The sequence below is a fragment of the Astatotilapia calliptera genome, chromosome 4, assembly GCF_900246225.1.
Source record: "Astatotilapia calliptera chromosome 4, fAstCal1.2, whole genome shotgun sequence".
Taxonomy (NCBI): domain Eukaryota; kingdom Metazoa; phylum Chordata; class Actinopteri; order Cichliformes; family Cichlidae; genus Astatotilapia; species Astatotilapia calliptera.
The window spans coordinates 31,296,489-31,322,015 of NC_039305.1; the positions used below are offsets into that span (position 1 = coordinate 31,296,489).

General features: G+C 40.6%; 3 protein-coding genes across 10 annotated transcripts; all 3 read right to left on the reverse strand.

Annotated features, from left to right (window-relative positions):
* Positions 1–445: 445 nt before the first annotated feature.
* On the reverse strand, positions 446–11,894 carry syt5a (synaptotagmin Va). 2 transcript variants are annotated; one of them, XM_026166101.1, is made up of 10 exons: positions 11,747–11,894; positions 6,891–7,045; positions 6,648–6,662; positions 6,010–6,191; positions 4,498–4,584; positions 4,253–4,420; positions 4,000–4,167; positions 3,778–3,895; positions 3,557–3,690; positions 446–1,867 (listed from the first exon to the last, which is right to left on the reverse strand). In XM_026166101.1, exons 2-10 carry the CDS (start codon positions 7,036–7,038, stop codon positions 1,658–1,660), a joined length of 1,230 nt encoding a protein of 409 aa, XP_026021886.1. In that variant the 5' UTR covers positions 7,039–7,045; positions 11,747–11,894; the 3' UTR covers positions 446–1,657. The 2 variants fall into 2 exon arrangements, with proteins under 2 accessions (XP_026021886.1, XP_026021887.1); XM_026166102.1 differs by lacking the exon at positions 6,648–6,662.
* Positions 11,895–12,077: 183 nt separating this feature from the next.
* LOC113020089 (uncharacterized) lies at positions 12,078–17,849 on the reverse strand. 7 transcript variants are annotated; one of them, XM_026163766.1, is made up of 13 exons: positions 17,835–17,849; positions 16,517–16,566; positions 16,397–16,435; positions 16,000–16,035; positions 15,614–15,905; positions 15,377–15,513; positions 14,931–15,225; positions 14,670–14,818; positions 14,283–14,583; positions 14,008–14,153; positions 13,546–13,792; positions 12,872–13,050; positions 12,078–12,766 (listed from the first exon to the last, which is right to left on the reverse strand). In XM_026163766.1, the coding sequence occupies exons 3-13, from the start codon at positions 16,428–16,430 to the stop codon at positions 12,702–12,704; spliced, it is 1,881 nt and encodes a 626-aa protein (XP_026019551.1). In that variant the 5' UTR covers positions 16,431–16,435; positions 16,517–16,566; positions 17,835–17,849; the 3' UTR covers positions 12,078–12,701. The 7 variants fall into 7 exon arrangements, with proteins under 7 accessions (XP_026019551.1, XP_026019548.1, XP_026019549.1 ...); XM_026163763.1 differs by having other exon boundaries at positions 16,397–16,566; XM_026163764.1 differs by lacking the exon at positions 17,835–17,849 and having other exon boundaries at positions 16,517–17,401.
* Positions 17,850–22,221: 4,372 nt separating this feature from the next.
* On the reverse strand, positions 22,222–25,357 carry LOC113021434 (ferritin, middle subunit). Its single transcript, XM_026166103.1, has 4 exons — positions 25,033–25,357; positions 24,432–24,578; positions 22,739–22,864; positions 22,222–22,634 (listed from the first exon to the last, which is right to left on the reverse strand). Exons 1-4 carry the CDS (start codon positions 25,132–25,134, stop codon positions 22,479–22,481), a joined length of 531 nt encoding a protein of 176 aa, XP_026021888.1. The 5' UTR covers positions 25,135–25,357; the 3' UTR covers positions 22,222–22,478.
* Positions 25,358–25,527: the final 170 nt, after the last annotated feature.

Consider the following 25,527-nt stretch of genomic DNA (forward strand, 5'->3'; position numbering starts at 1 on the left):
TTTACAATAAAATGTGTCAGGTTAATACTCCTTGGTGTGAAGGGTTGTCTTGTATGGGCGATGGAGGGTGCATTTTCCTTTCCCGTGACACCCTGTGCCTCTCTCTAATGCCTCCCTCACATGTTTGGCTCATTGTGTGAGGCAAGGACTAAAAAGGACACAGTGTTAATCCAGTCTTTCACTCGCCTCATTGAATCAAAACACACACACACACACACACACACACACACACACACACACACACACACACACACACACACACACACACACACACACACACACACACACACACACACACAGAGATTCGGCAGAGAAATAGACTCCACTTTCAGAGCTGGTAATTTTAAGTTCAGTAAAACCTCTAATGTGCAGTATTATATGTTACATTTTCCAATCTGACACATAATAAATAAATACATTTGTCATTGTTTGGAAACATTTATTCAGCTATTTATTTACAGTCACATTATATGCAATGAAAATGAAAACATCTTTCTTTATACAGTTCTTTATACAGTTTATACACACAAACAGAGAAGGAACCACAAAGAGAAAGATAAATAAGAAGTAAAACATGGAACACTAGATACAACAAATTTCATCACTTTCATTGAAAAGTTTTACGTTGTGTTGAAAACAGGAGCCATGAAGATAAATTCATGGGACAAAATAAGGAATAGAAATTTGAGAAGAAGATTCACACATGAGCTCAGAGCTCCTCTGGTTTTTCCGTTTTGCTCCTCTGGGACGATACAACAACGAGAACTGACAGCCACAGGCTCGGTAGGCTAGTTTTTGCTATTTGGTCTATTTGTACTGTAAGAAACTAACAAAACCACATTTTTAACATTTTTAACTACTAAATGTTAACAGCAATATTTCACATTTCTCCTAAATTCTATAATGTTCAGCGCTTCAACCTCAGTCATTAGACCCAATGTTGTTGTATAAAACTTCATTAAACAGAACTTTGAGGCAGGAAATCTGCTAACAGATTAGCATCCTTGCACTTAAACCTGCTAGTGGCCATGCTAATGTAGTATAAGACTGGGCTGTTGCTGGTCATAAAAATCAATCGAAAAGCAGGAGAAGCAGGGTTTCTAGGAAATGTAGTAGTATTTTGGAGAACTCTATTAACCAGGCAGAGTACCAGAAAAGCAACGTTAACTGCTGCATAATTATACTAATACTAAAGAAGACAATCAGAATTAACCTGAAGACAGGATTTGACTACATAAGTCAGCATAAAGCTTAATGATAAAACGGTCAATAGATAACAAAGAGTAGGAGAGTTTTGCCTTGAAGCTCAGTTAAAATCTTAGATGATGCAGTTTTGTTAGTCCTCCAGCTTTATGGAAGCAAAAAGTTAAACTGTGTTGTGGCTCTTTAATTTATACTTTGTGAGCCATTCAGAGGAAGTGTGCAGTTAATATGTTAATATGTTTGTAAGCATCTCTATAGGATGCACTCAGTATAACACGCAGTCATACAATGACATCCCGAAGTTATGTTACAAAAGGAATTACGTTTAAAACTGAAATATGGTTAAAAATGCATCAAGTTATAAAACTCTACAGGCGTTTGGTTTATTATTGAAACAAACACCCTGCTATGCACACGATGCTGTACACATGTGTAAGTTACTATGTGAGCGTCTTTAGCGGATGGGGGCCTTCAGAGCAGCATCCACCTCCTCCTCGGGCAGCAGCGTATGCCACTGGGCCACAGGACGCCTAGGATTGGCCAGCATGTCTGACCAGTGGCGCAGCCCGACGCCTGAGGCGCCGTAGCCAATCCAGCACTTGCCGATGGCATCGTTGCTGCCCAGCTTGTCATAGTCATATACGGTGATCAGCACCTGAAGTTTCTGTGTGAGGAGACAGATGAGGGTCAGGTGTGCACCTTTATTCCAAGTTGAGTGATGTTATTGTAAAGCTTTTGAGTAAACTCAGGTTATGATGGTTGGTCAGGTTTAGCTACTGGGTAATGCAGACCTATGAAAAAGAAAGTTTTAACAGGACTCACTAGGTACGATCCATGATTCAGTGGCTTGTAGACTCACCTTTAGCAATAATTACTTAATTTTTAACCCACTCTTCAACAATCTTGCTTCAAGTCACTGAAGCTTGAGGGCTTTTGTTTGTGTACACCTCTCTTAAAGTCCTGCCACAGCATGTCGATCAGGTTGATACTGACTGGTCATTGCAACACCTTCATTCTTTTTCTTTTCAGCCATCCTGTTGTAGATTTGGATCATTGTCTTGTCGCGTCCCTCTGGAATACTTTGGTAGTACTTTCACATTTATAATTTAACCTCTTAACACCTAGTGTAAGCATAATCATCATCAGTGAGACGTCCTGCCCCCCCCCCAAAAAAAATACTTTTTAAGCAACAAATTGCAAAAATGCTCCATGTTGCAATTATGATACAAATTAAAACTATATGAAATAATATTTGTAATTTAACTTTTTTTCTTTTTAATTCTCAGACGGTTTGATAAACACTATTTTTTTTTATTTAAATTATTACATGGTTCCAGCTTTAAAGGGTTGATACATGTAGTGACTGGTCTTCTGAGAAGGCTAAATCAAACGGATTCATTTGAAATTTAAACCTATATTATTTCAGTGTTTTCTCTGCTCAGTCTGCTGTAAAACTATATAACATATGTGAACTTTGCAAATTATACAACATATTAAAACTGTGGCATGAGTATCATTAGAGGAAGTTGGGGCAAGACTAAAGGAAAATCTCTGCAAGAAGCACAAGATGAAATTTGATTTTAAAATTCTATTGTTTACTTATAAAATTTTAAACAATATGGCACCTGACTACTTAGCTGATCTCCTCTGTCTGTACAGCCCTCAGAGGGCACTAAGATCATCGGGCCAACTGCTCTTGGTGCAACCTGGGTCTCGGCTGAAGACCAGAGGAGACCGTGCCTTTGCCGTTGCTGCACCCAGGCTATGGAATACTCTCCCTCTTCATATTCGCGCGTCAGATTCCATTCAGTCTTTTAAATCACGTTTAAAAACGTATTTGTTTGATCTGGCATTTAAGGCGAATTAGGGTAATTTACATCTGGCTCTGTATTTAGATTATGTAATTATCTTATATTTTATATATTTGTAATTTATATTTTAGTGTGATTTTATTTGTACTGCGATTTTACTGGAAAGCACTTTGGTGTACTTCGGTCTTAAAAATGTGCTATATAAATAAATTTTGATTGATTGATGAAATCACAAAATCTATACGAGCTAGGTAAAAATGTTGCCTTTATTCTTTTGAGTTTCAAGAGCCAATCGAGAGGCAAACATGGGGGCACGTTTTCCAGATGTTTGTGTTTCTTCTCATTCAAACACAGTGCTTGAATTTTCAGCCTAAACCTGGCACAGCAGTATTTCTAACAGCCTCTGTTTCAGGCCTCCTAAAATAAAATAGTGCACAAGCTGAATGCAACCACAGGAAAAAACGTTGCACAATTTAAGCCCTGTCCATTGATGCAACTCTCTGGTCTAAATATGACGGGGTCAAACTGTGATGCATACAAACCTGGATCTGGGAGAACGGGATCTCGAAGCTGAAGCTCTCATTGAAGTAAGGATTCAGTGTGTTTTGCTTGACTGACGTCTTCTTCTTTTTGATTCGTTTGCCGTTGTGTTGAAGAACTACCTTAACGAAGGGATCTGAGAGAGAGACATGACATCAGGATAATCAGTTAGCAGAGCTCTCCAGAGTCTTTAACAAGCACAAGTACGAGTATGTGTGTTCACCTGACAGTCCTCCAACATCCATCTTCTTTAGATTCTTGGCTTCCATAATGTTAACCGTTAACTTTCCGGCAGTGGGGACATAACGAAGGGAAATACAGATATCACCGAGTTTCTCTTGCTGTCAGGAACAAAAAATAAACACAGGGATTTGGTTATCTTGCCCAAAACCGGTATGTACCATTAGATTTATCATGTTTCCAGGAGATGGAAAAACACCTTTACCTCCTCTTTTTCTCCTCCAACCAGATCCCGCCATTCATGTATTGGCTGGCCGAGGTCTATGGAGTTCATGGGGATCTTGATTTCACCGATGACATCATGTTTACCAAAACGGTCAAAGTCAAAAACTTGCAGCACCAAAGTCTGACCGCCCAGTTCACTGTAGGGTATCTGAAGAAGAAAATTATTAACAATGTTGAGTGATGAGGTGGTGCTCAGCGATTTAAAAATATAATATCATCAGTGTGATTCAAACCTTAAAGGTGAAGGTCTCATTAAACACAGGGCAGAGGTTCTTGCGCTGGACTTTGGTTTCAAATTTCTTTTTCTTGTCTGGCAACATGTAGACTTTGACGTAGGGGTCTGAGGTGCCGCCCATGTCCATGGCTGGGAGATCCTGAGCCTGGAGGATGCCAACTATCAGCTGCAAGAGGAGGGAGGAAACAGATGTTAGATGAAGGTCATAAAATCCTTCTTTTATTGGGTTAAATGTGTGTGTACCTGATTATCAGTGAAGTTATAATCCAGTGTGTACTCAAGTTTGCCAAGGGACTCTTTCTCCTCCTCCTCCTTCCCTTCCTCTCCTTCCTGGAAGACACACAAATTGGATAGAAGTTAACACACCATGCCACACCATGATTCTGCAAAATGTCTAAAATATGGAAAAGAAAATGAACAAGGAAGGCTTAAATGTAAATATTTAAATATAATACTCTGGTTTGGAGTCTGTGTGAAAATATAACCCTTTGATGAAATAATCTATATTCTCCAGTGCCCAAAAGCAAAGTACTGGCAGTTCTGACTCCTTTTGTGTTTACCCTAGTGCACTGTGGCTGTTGTGTGCAGTTTAAGCAGTGATTTCAGCCATCACTAGTCTCAACCTGGATAAAGGCCAAACAGCTGTGAACAGTTAATCAGTGATTACAATCAGATAGAAAACCCAGAGCTGCAGCTAACTCCATCTGTTGACACGCAGAGGGTGGAGGATGTATGCAGCCATGGATCTTTCTTGATTCACATCCCAATAATAATAATTATACCTAATAACACCCTCATTTCCTAATTTTAAATTTGATACTGCAGCCAGCAGCTGATAGCTTAGCCACAAAATTGTAAAAAAAAAAAAGAAAAAAGAAAATCTACATTCTGCTACCATTTAGGATAAATTAGGCTAGCCTTGGGCCTTAGGCTTCCCTTTCTTTCTGTTCCTAATAGCTGCTTAGCATAAAAAGCTCTGCAAATGTGTGATAATATGTGGCAGTTAGGGTGAATGTTGCATAGCCTGTAGAGATCTGTGTCCCTCCATTGATACGCTTCCTCAGACAATCACTGACCCACCACCAAATTCGTCATGCTGAATAATGTTACAGGCATCACAATGCTCTCCACAGCTTCTGCAGACCATCTGTGGGGCATAGACGTCCGTGGTGGACCTGCCAGTTCTGGTCTTCTATTGCAAATAGAAATCAGGTTCACAGTGCCAGACAATAAGCAGAGGGCCCACTAGAGGCCCTGAGGCTACCCTCATGAAATCTGTTTTTGAGTGTTTGGTCACACACATTCACACCAGCTTCCAGCTGGATGTCATATCGTAGCTCAGGAAGTCTTCATCCCGTTCTTCTCGCACAAAGAAGCAGATTCTGGTCCTGCTGAATAAAAGATCCTCTAGAGTCTGATCCAGCTCTCCTAGAATATCTGTTTGTGTCCTGGAATCTCCTCCATGCCTTTGAGAGACAGCAAACTCGCTGACAGTGTGGCATCCTGGAGGGGTTATATATTATATGTAGCCTCATGCTACCAGCGGTAACACTGACTGTAGCCAAATGCAAAACTAATAAAAGATAAGGGGTAAAAATCCTCCACGTGTAAAAACATTCCTGTTTTGGGGGTTGTCTCAATGTTGCCCCTCTACTGCACAACCCACAGTAAGGGAATTTTAGACCAAACTAAGCAGAGTTACCAAGTAGTGCAGGTTTTCTTCTTTTTGAAGAAAAGAAATTCCTCTTTTCTCACCTTTTTCTCCTCTCCCTCCTCTCCCTCCTTGTCCTTCTTCCTGCGTCCTCGTCCTCCCTTCCTCTCGCGGGCCTTCTTGGGCTTTTTGCCCTTGTTGAAGCACTTCTTGTAGATGCAGAATCCCAGGCAGCCGACAAGAGCAAGGACCACAACCACAATGGCACCCACAGCCCACATGGGCACTGGAGAAAGGAGTGAGAGGAAGGGGAAATGTAGATTAGTGCTGCATAAAAAGAAAAGAGTGATCACACTGCACAGGTCAGAAAGTCAAACGCTTTTAAAGTGTTAATGTTAATGTGTCATCCAACATAATCAGCTCACAATATCATGGCTTCTTGGGCTTCCAACAGGTTTAGTGGCCCTCAGCCCTCTGACTGGTTTAAATCAAATTATTAGCACTCTTACTGTGAGCATTTATCTCAAAGCACTGCTGTTTCTAAGAAACGGTAGCTAGCTATACTGTAGATGAGTAAATAAACTTAAAGACTGACTCTATAAAATACTTGCTTTTAGGGTCAACATTTTATCAGTTGCCTTTTTTCATGTGTCTGCTGTTCCGCCCAGGATGAGTTGGAATAACCTTAAGAACGTGACTCTGTGCGACAAACACAGCAGCATGAGATGTGAGATGAACTTACTCTTGAGTTTATGATCTTGGAGAGCAGGACAGAAAGGTCACACGGCGAAGAAACGAGAGAAGACAGAATGGGAAAAATGAATGACAGGATGATGAGATGAAAGAGACTGAGATAGATACCCTGATCTGCTTTCTGATGCACAATTTCATCTAACATTTTCCTTAAGTTTACAATATGAAAGTTTGTGATTTTTTTCTTTTCAGCTTAAACTGTAACGTTATGTTTAGATAGCCGTGTGCTCACTTGGCAGATGTGTGAGCTCATTAAAGAACTTGTTCTTCATGCTGTTAAACTGGTGGTGGGAGACGGGTGGTGGAGGGGGTGGCCGCTCCTTCTCCTCCTCCTCAGCTGCCCGGCGGAGCCGCACTCCAGCCATGTTGACCAGTCGCATTGTTGCTCTGTAAAAAAAAAAGGAAAGCAGACAAACAATAAATAACAGGATCCAAGCTGATCGTAAAGAAGACTTGACGGAGACAGCAGCGTGACGATAGGATTGCAAATCGGCAGATTTAGGAGACAGAAAACCAGAAGAGATGCATGTTCAGTCACAGTCAGTCCTTCTCTTTGTGTGTTGATACACCACTGCTGCTTGTCATTAAAGGGCATTTGTCTATGCATGCTTTCATTTTTCTCCTTCCCCTCATGCCCCTCCCTGAATCTGGTTCTGCGGGAGTTTTTCCTTTCCACTGTCATCAAGCGCTTGCTCTCTGGTTGTCGTTTTCCTTTTTACTTTGTAAAGCCTTATAATGTGCTTTCAGCTGGCATTTGCTGTGGATCAGCATTCACATATAAAAATATAAAAGCATATGAAAATTAAATTGATATGAAATGAATCAAATAAATTAAATTCATTGTTAAAAGTTAAATTAGAGTTTCCCTGCAACAGATTGGTGGCCTGTGCAGGGTGCACCCCGCCTCTCGCCGGGTGCACAGCAGTTCATTTGTATTTATATGGTTGATAAAATGGTTGTGATCAGGCAGCCACACATGTCCAGCAATGGTGGGCAGCTTTTGGGAACAATATTACAAATTGATTGTGGGGAGGTTAAAACCTCCACTAATTTTAGTCTTTAGATTAATTGGATTTTTTAATTTTACCTACACGATGCAACAGAATTACTACAAAGTGCAGTAAAGTAATAGCTCTTCTCACTGTTTCACTCTGATTTAAATGTGCCCTCATTTCATTCTGTCCTTTTTGACCTTTGACCTGGCTGTAATCCCTTTAATCCTCTCTCCATCGCCTCATTCTCATGCTCAAAGTGTGTGCTTAGTCTAAAGCATTGTGTTTTATCAGGTAAGTGAAATATTCAAACTCATTTGTGTGTAAGTGTCACTGTAACTTCATCCCTTTTACATAGACTGCTGTTGTGTAGTTTAATCTGTTATATTTGATAAGGTATTCACATATTTCATACATTGTGTTCAAACTAGATAACAAGTAAATGTATCTGTACGTTTTCTGAATGTATAATAATATAGTAGGAAACTGAATTACCCAGTAAAATCAGGTGCTTTTAGAGTTCCACATGTACAAGATTAATAGAACAATCAGCATATTCTAGACTACCTATGCAACAGTTTAAGGAGCCAATTTTTTGATTGATATTTAATTTCATTATTTAGAGATTTTTTTAAGTAGCCCCTTTGTGGCCCCTACAATTTGTAGTGAAACTTAAAAAGGTAAAAGTTGTGCCTTCCTGCTTCACCCAAGACATTTCAAATCATGCAACTTTTCCTTTGAAGGCAAACAGTTGATGTTTCTGGTTTGTTTTGCACTTGTCACAGTTTGCGCATGTTTACATCAAAGTTAAGAGTGCAAACTGGCAGTGACCACAGCAATTTGTTAGCGACCAAATCAATCAAATGAAGGTTTTTAACCAGGAAACTCCAGAACCAGTTACCTACCAGTTGGAGACTACACTTTTTTCCCTAGCAGCCAGACATTAACAGCTAACAGGACTAGGTCTGAATGAGTAAGGTCTGATTTATTTTCTCAAAGACATTTTTTCCAGGTTTTCTCAAATCCAAAAATTCACTTAATACAACCTGATGTTAAAGGCATACTTTTTTGGAGCGTTTGGCTAACAAGCTGTTATTTTGTGAACATCTCTGTTTGTCAGTCAGTAACACGTCCCGTTTCTGATTCTTGGTTTACACTAACACACTTCTAGTCCATTTGAAAGTGGCTACATTGTTTCATTTTCTACAATGTAACAACCTAATACAAATACATATTACTCATCCTACCTATGTAGCTGAGCAGATAAATAAGCTACATCATAGCAGACCACAAGGTTAGTTACTTTTAAACACACACAGGCCCCTCCCACGTCCCTCTGTCGCTGCACAGCACTGTAACAAGATTAATTGCCAAAGGTAATCCAAAAATCTCAGGCTTAACCAAATTAAGGACAGTTTGCCTCTCCGGGGTTCCTCCCCTTTCTCCGCCCACACTGTCACCACTTCTCCTTCACTCCTCCTCCCTCTGTTGTCTCCATCTGTCTGTGATTAGTCCTGATTTAGATACATGTCTCCCTGCTGATATGCACTACTGCACACGGAGAGGCTCATAGGCAACATATTTCAATAATGAGATCTGGTTCAGCTGGCAAGCTTTGTTACAATGACCCTTACAGCCCCCTGATTGTATAAGCAGAGGATTAGAGAGGGAGACCGAAGCATGTTTGTGTGTCTGTGTTTGTGCATGCAGATAGATACATAGAATAATTCACTGTATGTGTATTTTGAATGGATTTGCACACCGCACATTGCTGTTAACACTAAACTGCATCAAAAAGAGGTTAAAACATATTTACACACAAAAATATAAAAAACATGTGAGTCAAAGTAAAATACAATTAAATTATTTCAATTGCAAATAAATGAATGCTTCATTTTATGTTTTTACAGGATGGGATCATCAGCGTATAACATATTCGTTTAAATCAAATAAATGTCTCAGTAGGTATAAGCCTCAGATGGTATAGTGAGGATCCTGGATAATAGCAAGCATCATACTATGTATCATATTACTGTTTATGCCACAGGAAGGTGTGTTAAATAACCACCTGTTTGGAGGGATTTAGAACACCCCAAAACCTTTGGATGATAATTGCACATGTTTTCTGGGTCACAGCAGCTTTAAGCTGGGCTCCACCCAAAGTCAGAATCCTGGTCAGTAATGTGTGTGTCTGTCCAGAATTTAAAGCTTGGAGAAACACAGTCCACCCAAATCACACGTCAGAAGACTGAAATTCAGTTGAAAGATTATTAATGTGAACCAACTCTTGAAGAGAAAGGATGCCCCACACACAATAGTAGCAACGGTTTCTTTTTCCTGTTTTGTTAAGAAAACTCGTGTTACAAACAAAGAAACCTGAATCTCAGAGTTTGTCAAACATGACAATAGCCAGTAAAGTGTATTAATATTCTGCATCAGCCTCACATTCTCATGTTCTTTAATTGCAGTGTTGTATAACTGAGTAAAAGGACCCTATTGTGACTGACACTGTATAAATGGTATTCATAGCAAGAGTGCTTGTTTTAGCATAGAATAAACTGGAAAGGAGACAATTCCAGCTGACACAAAATGCAGCAGACATGTGAATCAGCACTTTGTTTTTCATTTAATGCACTAACTTGTTCCTATGATTAAAAACTCAAAACTCAAAAATGTTTGCACATTACTGTAAAATCTGCACTTTGTGAAAGTGCTGCCAAGAGGAAGACAGCTTAGAAAGGTGTTCAGCGTATACAGGTTATTAGCTATGATGTAATAATCAGATTTGTGTTATGGTTAAAGAGTAAATCATGCATACCATTCAGCACATCAACCTTTCATATAGGATTTGCAGTTTAAGCTGCATTAGTCTTCTTAAAGTTGCTCTGTATCTGCAAGCCCCTTTGCTACCCATCTCCATCTCACCTTGATAATGAGGTAATATTTTGTATCTGGGTTGTTCATATGATCACGTCTTGGATACAAAAACCCCCAAAAGGATAAAAATGCACTTTGTAAAACATCAAAGATGCACTTTTCTGTAGTTTGTCTTCAGAACATCATCGTTTCACCTCATCAATCTGGAAATGCGCTGGATACTCTGGTGATCGGCACTGTTGGAGGAACTACAGATTGTGGATATTCCTTGCCAATACATTGTCTTTCATAAACGAGCACAAGGTGACTCACAGCTGGGGCTCTACTGCTGTTTTTAACAGCAGCTCTGTGGATGGCATTTATTGCCTGCTGGCTGGTTCATCATTTTATTTACAAGGAAACATCTCAAAAGCTATTTTTGAAATGTTGCACCTCAGAGTTTACAGAGCTGACGTATACAAGCTTCAGTGAGCCATCAGATCATCCAACATGCCTCCACCAAATACTTGGATTGATTAATCAAATATACTTATTGATGTCTAAACCCCACTTCTTCCTGTTAGTAGATGGAAAATGAACCAACAAAAAAATCAAGGTTCACCTCTAATACAGCAGCCCATAGCTGCCAACCATGACAAAACAGATCCTTTTTGTGGAATAGATTAGCTTATCAAAACAAAGTTACTGGAAAAAGTCATCTGCACTTACAGTAGCCCTGACAGGAAAGAAGCAAACCTTTAACCTCCATAACAAACAGAGATGTTACAGGCGAATACAGCAGGTGACTTCACGTGATCACAGACACTAGAAATAGAGGTAGATTCCTATAATCCACTTAAACTAATCTTTGCCACCTTAGGAATCCTACACTATGTATCATCAAATGTATTTTCCAAGAGGGAACTTTCTCACTGCTCAAAAACAATCGATACTCAATAACTGAAGGGTGCAAATTAATGTCTACATGGTTATATCTTAAGAAATTTACAGCATGACTGTAATATGCTTATAAATACACAGACGTGTACAAAAGCAGGGAGGTATTAACTGTAAATAAGACCTGAAATAAGACACTAATAGATACAAAGCTTGATACTTTATATCTACGGTATAGACAATATTAATGTCAACAGTTTGATTAAATGTATATTTTATATGCATTATATACCTAAAGTAAAACATGATACAGTGAAAATAAAAGAGGAAAAGCATAACTCACATGATGTAACCTCAGTCCGTCTTGTGTCTTTTTCTGTTATTACTTTCTGCATCCAAATGTTCTCCACCATAAATCCTCCACCACTGATTAAAGAGAAGCTGGTGTGCACGACTGTCTCTCTCTCTCACCCCCTCTGCACTAATCCTTGCAGTATCCCTCACTGCCAGCTACTAACTAATCACCTAGTTTAGTTCTGTGTTTTTTCAGCGGTGATCTGCATTTCATTGCTAAGATCATTCATATAATACAGAAACACCTTTAAAGCTACTTTTGTAATCAAATTAAAATCAAATGGTTCATAAAGGTTCATTAACACAGTGACACTTTATTTTTTAAACTAGCAGAGAGGAAACATACAAACATACAATCACTATAGTGATGATGCTATGATACATTATATTGCAACAAACACTCTAATCTATCAAATATATACAATTGTGGGTAAAACATTTGTATATAGCAATTAGATGTTGGCACTTACAGAGCCCTAGACAATGTCTGTGCAAAGTTTCATCATGATTGGTCGACTCATCTAGGAGGAGATGAATGGGGTCAAGCTGGTAATTACATGCAATATGTTTCTGATAATACGGCAACTAACAGTAATAAATTGTAAATCACCGATCTGTCTATATAGAGAGAAAAACCCATTTAACAGAAATTCATAGTTAACTTTTACATTTGCACTCAGTAACCTAGTAACAAAGGAATATAACCTGAAGTTGAGTTGTGCTCACTGATAAAGCCTCATTCAAACTGATGGAATCGTTGTAGCAGTTAGTCTGCATTTATAAATTGGACAGCAATTATTTGAAACCTTCACTAATCTCTCTCAGAGTGACTGCAGTCAGTCCAAGTCCGACTGCAGCTGTTTGCAGAAAGGTTGCCTCCTATAAGGTGAGATGAGCCCCCCTTATACACATTGCAATTTGCATTTGCAATATGTTGTTGGCCTTTACTCTAGGGTTCTGTCTTTCTTGGTGCTGTAGAAATACACTCTTTGCATGTCGTCCCCAGCACCTAATGAACAGAGAGTAGAGTAATTAATCCCCAGAAACACGATACTGTGAGGAATCACAAGTGTACAACAAATCGCAGAATGCATTACAGTGGTATAAGCCCAACCTAATTGGCAAATGAAGTTGAGTTGTTTCCCACAGTGGATGTCCTTCCACTGGAAGTCCTCTGTGCTGCCCATGCCGCCACAGGTGTTCGAATAATAGCGAGGGACCCAATTTTGTGGCCAATGGAAGAAATTCATGGAATGTCCAGACATCCAGAACCAGTCATTTCCTCTTAGTGACCTGTTGGACAGAGTGAACAAAATGCTGCTGTTTATGTTACCTGTGGATGTTTAAAAGCTTTTTCTCTTTTTTCCACAATTATATGATGCAGATTTATCTTTATGATGTTAAATGGGGCCAAAAACCTAAAACCAACCATTCATCCATTTTCTTCCTCCTACCAAGTTCAGGGTTATTATGAACTAACTGCACTCCTGTGACCCTCGGTTAGATAAGTGGTGCTCTGTTGGTAACTTTGTGTGTTCTCTATCTTCTTTTAAACCTTTCCTAGTCAGTTTGAGTCATTGTGTACATTGTTTGCATTGCTTTGTGGTGATATTTTTATTTGATGTGGTTACTTCTTCTTCTGTCTCTTTGTGGTCATTTCACATTTCTAATCATTGGATAGATTTCTTTTTACATTGTATTGCAACTGGACATGAACAACATCTCATTCATATTATGTCCTGTTCATTCATTGAGGTGTTAAGAGCATTTACATGATAAGCACAGTACCTGCGCAGTCCCAGCCAGATGTAGTCTGTGAGGGTGAAGGGAAGGCTGCCCAGCAGCTTCTCCAACTCGTCTTGCTCCTGTTGGCTGTGAAGGCTGAGCAGGTCCCAGTGATAATGTCTACAGTACATCAGAGCATCAGACCAGCAAAGCCTCTTTCCCACAACCATCACATTCCTCTCGCCCAGCAGTACGCTCACAGTGGGAGGAGATGGTGGAGGAGTTGGTGGAGGAGTGACAGCTTTGGGGGCTGAGAAGAAAAATCTTGACAGGTTGCGTTTGTTCCAACCATGTTTGGTTGTTTTCATTTTGTTTTAACAGGCTGAATTGTAAGGTTGCTTTCAGCTCCAAATTAAAACATGAATACTGAGAGGTGGAAAGCAATATAGAGACAATAAAGAAAGCAACAACAAGCACATGCAACCACAACATATGGTGCTAGAAACAAACACACCACGGCCATACCAGAGAGAGAAGCAAACACCTCCACTTCACACATCGTCAGTATTTTCTGAGGTCCTGGTAAGAACACAGTGATGTAGCGACCTTCCATTTCATTACACTGGAATGTGTGTGTTGGGGAACTCCCTAATGAATTGATAGTGCCACACCTGATAGATTTACACAAACATCAAACTTATTTTATCTACAAAAGAAAATGTTTTGGCTAAACAATAATGTGCTGTTGTTTAAATGAGAAAAATAAAATCATAAATATTTATGGAGAAATCGTGTCCTACATGGAGTTTTTAATTCCATTTTGATCCAGTGAGTTCCCAATCAAGATCTGCGCCCCAATAAGCCTGTAAGCTGTACTCCCGACTCTGTTGATGATGGTGACAGCAGTAACCTTATGGAGACCCAACAAGTCTATGTGCCACCAGGGCGAGTCCTCTGTTGGTGAAGTGTGGGTACAGCATCCTTGTGGCACTTGTCCATTTCTGCATCCATCGACAGCTTTTGAGGCCCAATATTCTGTCCCAGACCAAGTCGATGACTGTACTGTTTCTTTGTTTAAGGCCACATTTGGAAGCGGTTCCACTGAGTATCGAAAAGAACAAACAGACATGAGTCATTATCAGGCAGGTGTGTTTCAGTAGATCAGATTCACTCACTAAAAGCTCTACCTCGGGCAGCATACACCTCCACTTCACACAGGGTGAGAGTTTTCTTCTGTCCAGGAAGAAACAGGTTCACAAAGCGACCCTCCATGCTGCCTCCGTCACACTGGTATGTGTAGGTTTTACCCGCTTTTATGTGGGAGATGGAAGCACACCTGACAGACGAATATATGCAGACAATATTCTGTTAATATGGATTTTCCCAAAGTTGGATAGCATGTATCTCTTAATTTCATTTCATAATGAAAATTGAATTCTCATCATTACTTGGGATTATTGTTTCCATTGTTCTCCAGTGAGTTCCCTATTCGGATCTCAGCTCCATCCAGTCTTTCAGCACAGCAATCTCCTCTGTTGGTGACTTTTACAGTAGTGATTGTAAAGCTGTGCTGCAGGTCTACCCGCCACCAGGGGTCGGTCTCGTCTTCAGCAGTGTGGCTGCAGAACCCATTGGTATAGAACGAGTTCCGTCTACCGTCGATGGCTTTGGATGCAGCAGCAAAAGAGAGCGTAGATGACTGAGTAGCTTCTCCTTTAAGTGCTAAATTGGGTGATGGGTATCCTTGAAAGAAAACCAGGAAAAGTCGGTTTCTGCAGAAGGTGCACTGTGCAGTTATTTTAAAGGTCACACTTAATTTTCATAACATTTTCTGAGTTTCAGAGTCTATGAAATACCAGACGTCTGTATCAGCATCAGACTGAAATGTGATTACCATAGTACACTTCAACCTCACAGAGACTTAGGATCTTCTTGCTTCCAGGGAGAAACACTGTGACGTATTGTCCTTCAAAAGACCTGCAGGGAAAGTAAAATGTCTGTCCACTGGGAAAGTGAGAGATCACAGCACACCTGTGTATGCAAGAGCCCAAAAAAAACAGAAAGAAAGTGAAGGAATAAATCTTATTCACATAATGATTTCATTATTTGGGGCTTTATCAAGTGTTTTCACCTCATGCTTTCATGGTCATTGATCTCTGTTGACTTTCCAATCCAAATTTCAGCACCATCCAGCCCGTTTTCTAGTTCTACTGTACTGGTAATTAGTACAGCGCCGATTGTGTACACTTTCTTCAGGTCTACCCTCCACCAGGGATCAGATTGTGAGGTGGTAAGTGTGCAGGACCCTCTTTGATAGCTCGAGTCTCTGTTGCCATCAACTGCCTTGTCAGCAAAACCCAGGCTGTCATTGTTTGAGGACTGTACAGCATTCTGATTCAGTGCCAGGTTTTGGAGGAGATGACCTTATTAAGAAAAAAAACTGTAGTAATTAGTCAAATTAATAGATTACTCTGGGAGTCGAGGGTGGTGGGAAGGGGTGTTGGAGTAGGGTTGTACCTGTTGGTGCACCAGATTCCATCAAGAAGAAAATACCTGTTAACATAAAGTATTTAAAGAGCTTTAGTTTTCTTACATCCAAAAGAAACATAATATAAGCCCAAAACAAAAAACAAAACATTTGGTCAAACCCAGGACCATGAGATTAGAACGGGTTCTTGATTTTTCAAAATAGGCACCCAAAGAGGAAAGAATTAAGGGAAGATAATATTCCACAACATCTCTAAGTGAGCAAAGCAGGTTATGAGTAAAAGAAGAGTACATTTTGTGATTGTGCACTTTTTTCCTTCATAATTGTGGTTCATGGTGTGGGTTTTAGATAGATTAAAACAATAAAATATCTGGCATTGATTCTTTATATGGGAAAATACATTTAGTAAAAGGTAATTTGTCTTACCTGTGAAGATCCAAATATAATCCATGCCATTCATGTCTCCTTGAAATGTCAAATCGATTATGAAATTGAACAAATGACATTAATTGCTCGTATACACCAGCTGGCAAGTAGAGGACTTACTTTCTCCGTAGTTTTCTTCAGAGTACTACAAATAACATACTGGATTTAGTCTGGTAAAGGAGAACATATGGAACTTTAATGAGTGTTCGTCAATGTTTGCATGAAGGAAGACACACCCAAATTTGGGTCATCCAAACAACTTAATTTGCACTTTCTGTGAGTTTCCTGACACTGCCAGCCCCTTAAGTTTCTATGTTTTGCAAATGTTTTGCATTTGAACGGTCTCACATGTCAGAGCACTGACAAAGAGTCAGAGCACTATTGAGCTACTTGACCTAGCTGTCTTAGCTAATTTTAGACTGATTTTTAGTCAGGATTCAGAATTCATCAAAGTACAATAAAGGTGGTGGTGTGAGTGGATTCCACTTTGTTAATGTTGACAAGGCCACTCAACCAAATATAATTTTGGCTGTTCATTACACTTTGCCGAAAGCTTCTTGGGCCACAGCTTTGGAAGCTGCCTCATCCAGCAGCTTTCGTAATATTTACCATCAAGCCAGGAAATGGCCAGTGCACGTGTTTTAATAGGACTCTCCTCAGTTTGCTGCATGCTCTGTCGTGTTCAGAGAGGCTAGAATTCATCTCGGCCCCAGCTATGCTCGTTATAATACCACTCTTATGCAGGCCAGTGTATGTTCTTTTGCGTCAACCCCATTGCAAGAGATGTTCATGTGGGGATTCAGGAGCACCAAATCCCACTGCACGTTATGTTTCAAGGAATTAGGGAATGACTGCTGACCACAGAAAAAAGAATTTTGACCAGTTAGAGATGCACCACTGAAAGATGGCTAATTAGTATTTCTGCACAGCATGGCTGGGAGGAGTATGAGAGATCTGGGTATATAGTAGGGATGGGTATCGTTTAGGTTTTATCCGATACCGGTGCCAAATCGGTACTTTTGAAACGGTGCCAGTGCTTAAACGGTGCTCGAACCGGTGCTTAATAAAGAATGGAGAACACAAACTTTGTCCAAAAACCTCTCATGTTCAGCTGTTTTGTTTTGTTTTTGTAAAAAGATAACAATGTTAGCCTTTTCTGCAGCTATGGGGCATATATGGTATCACTCTTGGCTGGAAGCTTAAACAATGGAAAAAACACAAACTTTGTCCAAAAACCTCTCATGTTTAGCTGTTTCCCACTTTTTCTTTGGTCATTTTAGCCTTTTTGGCCAGGGTGAAGGGAGTATCTGCCATCAAACAAGAGGACAGCCGCATGTAGCTATGATGATGTTTGCTAGTTCACCTTACATGCATTAATGCAATAACGTGGTTAGCCTACTCAACGTAAATTATACACGAACAACATTAAGCTACTCACGCAGAGAAGAACGGCTGCTGCTGCATCATCATCCTCATCATTTCTGCTACACTGGCAGGGCTAGGGGCCAGGACTCTACTCTTCGGGTTTTTGGGGGATGTTGCTCCGGGTCCGATAACTGGCACCACACCCAACGTGCACAGTGTGAGGTCTCGCAGCAAGCTATCAAATACGGCGCATTTCTCGGCTTTTAAAAAAAACGCTATGCGTCGCCATGTGTTTCATCGGATTCTTGGTGTTACCTCCTTTGACAGTATCACAGTATCAGCTTAAAGCACTTGTTGCAGGCTGCTGAGTTTGCATATTTTGCTGTGAAGTACAACCAGACCTTTGACCGCTTCGCCTTGGACATTTTTAATCTGTAGCTCTGCTCTAAAAGAACGCACGTACCTGGACCCGCCTACTATCCTGGGAAACGTAAAATGATTGGCTAGAAGTGTATCACAGCTCAGGGAAATAAAGCACCGAAATGTGCGCTGCTTTTCGGTCTGGTTACTACCGTTTATGTCAGAACCAGTGCCATCATGGCACCGGACACCGGTACCCATGCCTAGTATATAGAGTCCAGAAAGCACCTAAAGAGAGTGGGGCAGTATATACACTTGCATCTTCAGATAGCCATAGCAAAGTAAACCATGTTCATTGTAGCTTTCTAAAGGATGTAATATGATAAATCGTTATATAATACTTTTCATATATTATGTTACACATTACGCTGAGAGTGGTTCTGTTGCTGAGTTGGAGTCATCCTGTTATCTCTTACTACCTCAACTGCTTCAATGACGGGAACACAAGTGAGGAGAGATGTTACATCATACGAAACCATCTGCCTCCATAATGACGTCTCTCGCCTTCTCAGAAAAATCCAGAAATGTGGTGTTTAGAGCTGACTACCAACAGGTTGAGGATCAAAGCCAGAAACTTTGAGGTGTTATAGATGACCAAGTTGATCAAATAAACAATATGGTCTTACAGGTACACCCCTTGTACCTGTTCTCAGTATCTTCAGTAAACCATACAGAATTGGTGTAGTTTCCCCTGGTTATAGCCTGTGGCATGAGGTCCGGTTAATAGCATCGTCCTGTTTCAGACAATCTTCCTGTAACTACTTCCTGGGTCTCGTTTCAGGGGCTCATAATTTTCCCATGATAGTCTTTCTGGTTTAGCAAAACTGCGCACCAACCCTTGTCTGACAGAAGGACGACAATGTTGTTGTCTTTACTAAGCAATGTGAGGGCCGGGGGCTTTGCATTGCTGCGATAGGCCAAAACTTCCACATCTGCTTTCACATCTGCACTGTGTTTTTTTATAATTGCTGATTTTGTGGCTGTGATCATTTCCACTCGTGAGATTTTTCTCAGTGTTCAGTCATTTTGCGAGAATGTTGTTCACTGCTTGAGTGACTTGTCTGCCAGAAACATGCTCATGTATCCACATCCTCAGTGTGGCATCTTTCTCTCATCTAGTGGCTGAGAATACGCTCTGTGTTTTGCTGATGTCAACAAGTAAGTCAAACTTGCTTTGTTGCCTGGTCTTAGACTGTTCATGCTGTGCTGGATGAGCCTTTTCAATGAATTCAAACACCATTTGAAGGGTATTCTCATCTAGACTCACTGTAAGTCTCAATCGGAGCCGCTTTCGAATTTAACACATCGATGATAAAATTTGTTTGTCTCACCTGTTCATTGAGCAGCTGGCTCTGTGCCTTCTGGAAGATTTTTGTTGTGGTTTCTGTAGTCAGCGCTCTTATGTTAAGTTTGCTCACATACTAGGTTGAGGCAGTTCTTCCCAAAGTTGGTTAAAATGTCTTAATGCATGCTCAATGATCCAGGTAAGGAAATCCTAAAAAGTTGATTCTGTTCAAGTGAACATTGCGTTTTCAGTGGAACAAATATTCTGTCATTCATCCAAGTGACTTCTTCAACCTAAGCTTCCTGCAGGTTTCCCCAACCTTATAAACAGTACATCTGCAAAATGACTGAAGCTACACTGATTAACAATGGGCCGTGGTGTCACCAACAAACTAAGCCCAAATCATCACCCGTGCTTGAAAGTTGGTATGAGATGTTTGTCTTGATATGCTGTGTTAGTTTTCTCCAAATATAGCAGTGCATTATGGCCAGACATCTCCACTTTGTTCTCATCTGTCCAAAGGACATTGTTCCAGAAGTCATGTTCCTTTTAGAGGAAAGAGGAATTCAATTGAATTCAACGGAGGGTGAAATTAATGTGGCAACAAAACAGACTGAGGGGTATAATTAGCAAGTGCCAGTAGCCCTTGGTTAAATCTAACATCGGTGCCTAACCGGTCCAGCAGCTCATCGACCCGGTACATGGGGTAAGCATCAAACTGTGACACTTCATTCATCTTGCAGTAGTCAACATAGAACCGTTTAGACCCTTCTTCACCACAAGAACTACGGCGCTGCATCAGGCGCTGTGCGACTCTTTGCCATCATTGCTGGTGTTGCATAATGGGGCACAAGATGACCTCTCTTGACAGTTCTAATAAATATGAAAACATTCTTCTCCACAACAGAAACCTGTAACAGAAACCTTGAAAAAAGGTGGGTAGGGCTAAAAAGAAATATAAAATAATATCTACAGCTCACATCTGACAGTCAAACAATTAGAACTGTTAATGGTAAAACACTCCCCCCTAGTGGTCAAAGTTCCAGTTCAACTTCTGTATAGAACAGGGGTCGGCAACCTGCGGCTCTTTTGTCCTTATACTTCAGTATTTAGCTAAAGTGTATTTTATTTGTCTTTAGTTCTTTTTTTAACTTGTAGTTCTAGAAGATTATTGTGATATTGAAATATAAAATAATATTATTTTATTATTTTTCATCGCTCAAAGTAAGCGTCACACTCGCGGAAGCCGGTGTACCCGCCGAAACGCCTGCATTTATCGAGACTTTCAAACCCAGGTAGGCCAATTATGGATCTTTGGATCCACATTATGTCAGCAGCTGTTCTCCACCGTGAACTATGTTACAAACAAACAGCGCTCACGCCTCACAGACGACAGCTTACAGTCCTGCGTAAACTGACTTCGTACAGCCCTGATCTGCAGACGCTGTGCGCAGAGGTTCAGGAGCAGAAGTCCCATTGTAAACATACCACGGCAGACCCGACGATGTTTGCATGAACACGCTTTTCAGCATCTCTATATTAACCACTATTCACACACGGTTGCTGTACGCATACAGCCGGCTGTGGCTTTGCAGCTCACAGCCCGACACACACCAACACAACAGCAGAGAGAGCACAGACTTTCAGGCGGCGAGGCGTGATTGCGGGTGCCGCTCAGGTGCGTCACCTCCCCAGCAGCGGCGCTGCAGACCACGCCCCGCCACACAGATTAACCAAGTAAAATACATATTTAGGCAGAATTTTGCAAATATCTGTTTTTAATAATTTTTTATCAGCATAGTGCTTTTTTCAAAATATTTTTAAAAGTCGGGTCAAGGCTCCAAAAGCACAAAGGTGATATAACAGTTTTTGTTTGCTGGATCATTTTAGTTCAGCATCTTTCCTTTTGTTATATTTCTTTAAGAGTTCAAAATGTGTTCATTACATAAATAAAATGTAATTTTCTCTGCAGCACTTCATGGATTTCATAAGCAACACACCTTAGTTGTTCACACAAAGCATAAAAGTAAAAAAACAATATATACAGTGTTATCTTCATTTTACATGTCAGAAAGTATTTGCGGCTCAGTGTTTTCTTTTGTGTGGAAACCAGCTCCAAATGGCTCTTTGGGTGTTAAAGGTTGCTGACCCCTGACAGGCCTATTACTTAAGGAACCTTTGGTTAAAATATACCGTGAAAAACATATTTCAAAGTATACTATTGTATGAATAAACTTTACACAGGTGGCTTTTGTTTCTCCTGGAAACATTTTAATAGAACATGGTTACTTTTACTGGGTAGTTAAAATTATCTCCATTCTTAAGTATGAACTTAAGGTCAGTGGTTACTGTATCTTTTAGCCAGACCGCTTTAAAGAAAATTACATGAGAGCAAGTTTACTGTAGCTCAAAAGTCCAAGTCTGGCTTTTCAGTCCCAGCTTTGTTTCATCTGACCAGAAAAAGGATTCTCAAACACTCATTGCTTTTGCAGCCCTATCTGTCAGAATTCATCCACCCAGCAACTGTTAAGTAAAAGCACAATCACAAGTAACAAAGTCTCATTGCTTTCAGCCATGAAACTGCAGGTCTGCACTGAGGTGGAAGTGTACCAAAATGTTGTCAGCAAGTGTCAGTTAACATTACTTCACTGTGCAAAACTCCAAGTAACACTCACATTCTGATTTAAACACTTATTTGTACCCCAAGTCACTGAAGTGATTCGTGAGCGAGTCACAGATGCAGAGAGACCAAAGATCCAGCTCAAAAGGTTTATTCAGATGAACAGATCAGAAACATTTCCAAATGTCAGACAGCTTAGAAGCAGAGCCATACCCTGATAACATCCATCGCTCCATGTGACATTTCACACAAAAACACCACAACATACAAGAACTGATGCCAGCTTTAAAGTGAGGAAATCAGGAAAGAAATCAGCTGGAGCAGAAGTGAGTTTACTTCAAAGCCTGTGTTGTTAACATGCTGACTCCAGGCTCACTTCTACGTCTCAGCATTTAGCTCTTGTTACCCAGAGTGTGCTTGTCAAACAGGTACTCTGCCATCTTGTTGTTGTGTGCATCCATGCGGGTGAGGTTAGTGATGTGGTCACCCAGCTTCTTGATGGACTTCACCTGCTCATCCAGGTAGTGGCTCTCCAGGAAGTCACACAGCTGGGAAAACAAACTACAGTTAACATTTGATGATTTGTCAAACATACACAGCATCAACTAGTTCAGTCTTTAACCCCAAACTCTTCCCTCCAACTCCCACTTACATGAGGGTCATTATGCTGAGAAGCCAGCTTGTGCAGGTCCAGCAGAGCCTGGTTGACATTCTTCTCCAGCTGCAGAGCACACTGCATGGCCTCCAGCCCGCTGCCCCACTCATCACGCTCTGGTTTCTGCACAACAAACAATTCTGTTAGAGACTGAACACTTGTTTTAAGCTCTGTGTTAGAGCTGGGCGATAGAACGATAACGATATGTATCGCGATATAACTTTTACTCGATAGAGAAATTAAGCTATCGCGATAGACCTCGCCGCTCTTGTCCTCTTAAAAAAAAAAAAAAAAAAAAAAAAAAAGGGTCAGCCAATCCAAATCAAGTAGCGCAGAGCCGAACCAATCACAGCCGCAGCGTCACGTCGCGTGACTTGTTACGTACAGCACAAGTGCCAAGCCGCACGTGTGTTTGTTTGGGAAGCAGCCAGCGGGTAATGGAGGAAATGAGTGTGCTGACTAGAAAAATCAACCGAGCGTGACCGAAGAGAAAACAGATGATGGTTCCAATGCCGGAGAGATTGTCAAACGGAAGAGCCATAGAAGTTCCGTAGTGTGAAGGTATTTCGGCTATTTCAAGTCTGACAAAAATAGAGTAGCGTGCACTGTAAATTGTGCCGAAAGCAAGTCTGGAAATACAATAAACTGGTGCATGCGTCACACTGTGCGCCACGTTATTGTGTCGGTGAAATGAATTTCTACAATACTGTTAATTCTACTCTCTGCAGTGTTTAAATGCTTACATATACACACAGTTACTGTCCGTCCACACATACGACTCGGTTCTGCTTCTATGCCCCAGCTTTGTTTACTTTTTCCCACCGAGGCTTCTAGACTTCTGATTGGCCAACATTTCGGTACGGTTAGGAATCTAGCGCCACCTGCTGCTTTGCCATGTTCATAGCAGCGTTTTCCTTCATTTCTGCCTTTATGTGTGGACGGGATTATTTTTTAAAACGAAAACGGAAAATCTCCGTTTTCAAAAATACCCGTGTACGTGTGGACGTAGCCTCAGTCTCTGACTGGAAGCGCTAATTCGTCATTCGGCTTTTGTCAGACTAAAGTAACTGTTAAAACTGTTTGAAAAGCTCAGCTATACAACAAGGAGAGATTGAGAATTTCCTTTTAGTTCTCAGTTTATTTGATATTGACAAAAGTTAGTCAGTTTTGTCTGTTCTTCTGTAAAACAAACTAAGATTTATTTTTAGAATTAATATTTTGTTTCTAAGTGGAATTGACAATTTAGTCTGTTTCGTTTGTTCTATTTTGAAACTTAAACGCTTTAGCGGCTGCCTTTTGTGTAGTTTGCAATATTTGCCTTTATTTATCTGAAAAAGTCTCATGTTCCTTAAGTACATCTACCCTGTTGAACTTATTATGGGAAATAAATATTTAAATAAAAACAAGCTGCTGATTATTTCACATTTTACTTGTGAGCAACGGCACATTTAAATCTTACAAATATAGTTATTTGGCTCATATCGTGATAGATATCGTTATCGCCTGAAATGAAAAAAACATATCGTGATATGAAAAAATCTCATATCGCCCAGCTCTACTCTGTGTACACATTACACACTAACGCTAACAACAAGAGAACAAGTGTCATAACACTGCTCATTAATCCCAGTTTCTGTGTTAGAGACACAGTCAGGTATGTCACAGCAGGACTGGTTCAGTTTGTACACACCTTGATGTCCTGGAGTAAGACGCGACCTCCTCTCTTGTTCTGGAAGGACAGCAGCTTGTCAGCGTGCTCCCTCTCCTCATGGCTGTTCTCCTTGAAGAAGTGGGAGAAGCCTGGCAGGGCCACATCATCACGGTCAAAGTAGAAGGCCTGACAAATCAGACACAGGTTATTAATTGGTACACACCACCAATCATTTCGCCCCTGTACAACACAAGTTATACAAGTTTAACTTTGATATAAAATGTTTCAAATTTGATTTAAAAAGACAATGTGCACTAAATTCTGCAGGACAGAGTCTACACTCGTTTCCTGCGAAGCGAGCATGTGTATGGAAAAGCCACCGTAAGCATGACGCAGCATTTTTTGGTTACTTAGTGACAGTACTTGTGGTGAAAATACACTCCGTATCTGACAACCTGCTTATTGGCACATGATAGGCAGCAAAGAAGCCGTTACTGAAATCATGCATTACTGAAATTAGCAACAACATACCGGACTTTACATTTAACGACTCTACTCCGTTCTCTTTGTCTAGCATTAAGCTAATATAGCTTGAGACTAAGGTTATTACAGACATCAGCATCACATGACGTGTTCTCACCATAGAAGTGTAGGTGTAAGACGCAAACAGCTCCATGTTCACCATCCGGTTGATGGCGGCCTCGCAGTCGCGGTGGTAGTTCTGGCGCACTTGGGACTCCATTTCGGCTGGCGTTTCTTGTGCTTTTTATTAACAAAAACGGTGCAAAAATAAAGCTTCACGTCGACTTTATGTGTAGTGTTCAAGTAGAAAAGGGTTTTTCTTCCGAAGTGCAGAGTAGCTGAAATACAAAGCGGGACGAAGTCAAGAAGTTCCGTTCAAACACTGTTGAAGCAAAAACTCCTCAAAGATTTCTCCCCTGGTGAATACAGGGACACTCGCGGGTCCCTGTATTTATACTCCACCGGAAGTGCTCGTGCAAGATGTGACGTATGTTTCCACCAATCACTGAGCCGGGGTGTCTGTACCAGCTGTGACTCACAGGATGAAGTTGCATTTTTTTTCTCCTCCTGATTCGTAGAAAACTCATCATCCACTTTAATGTTTAATGTGACC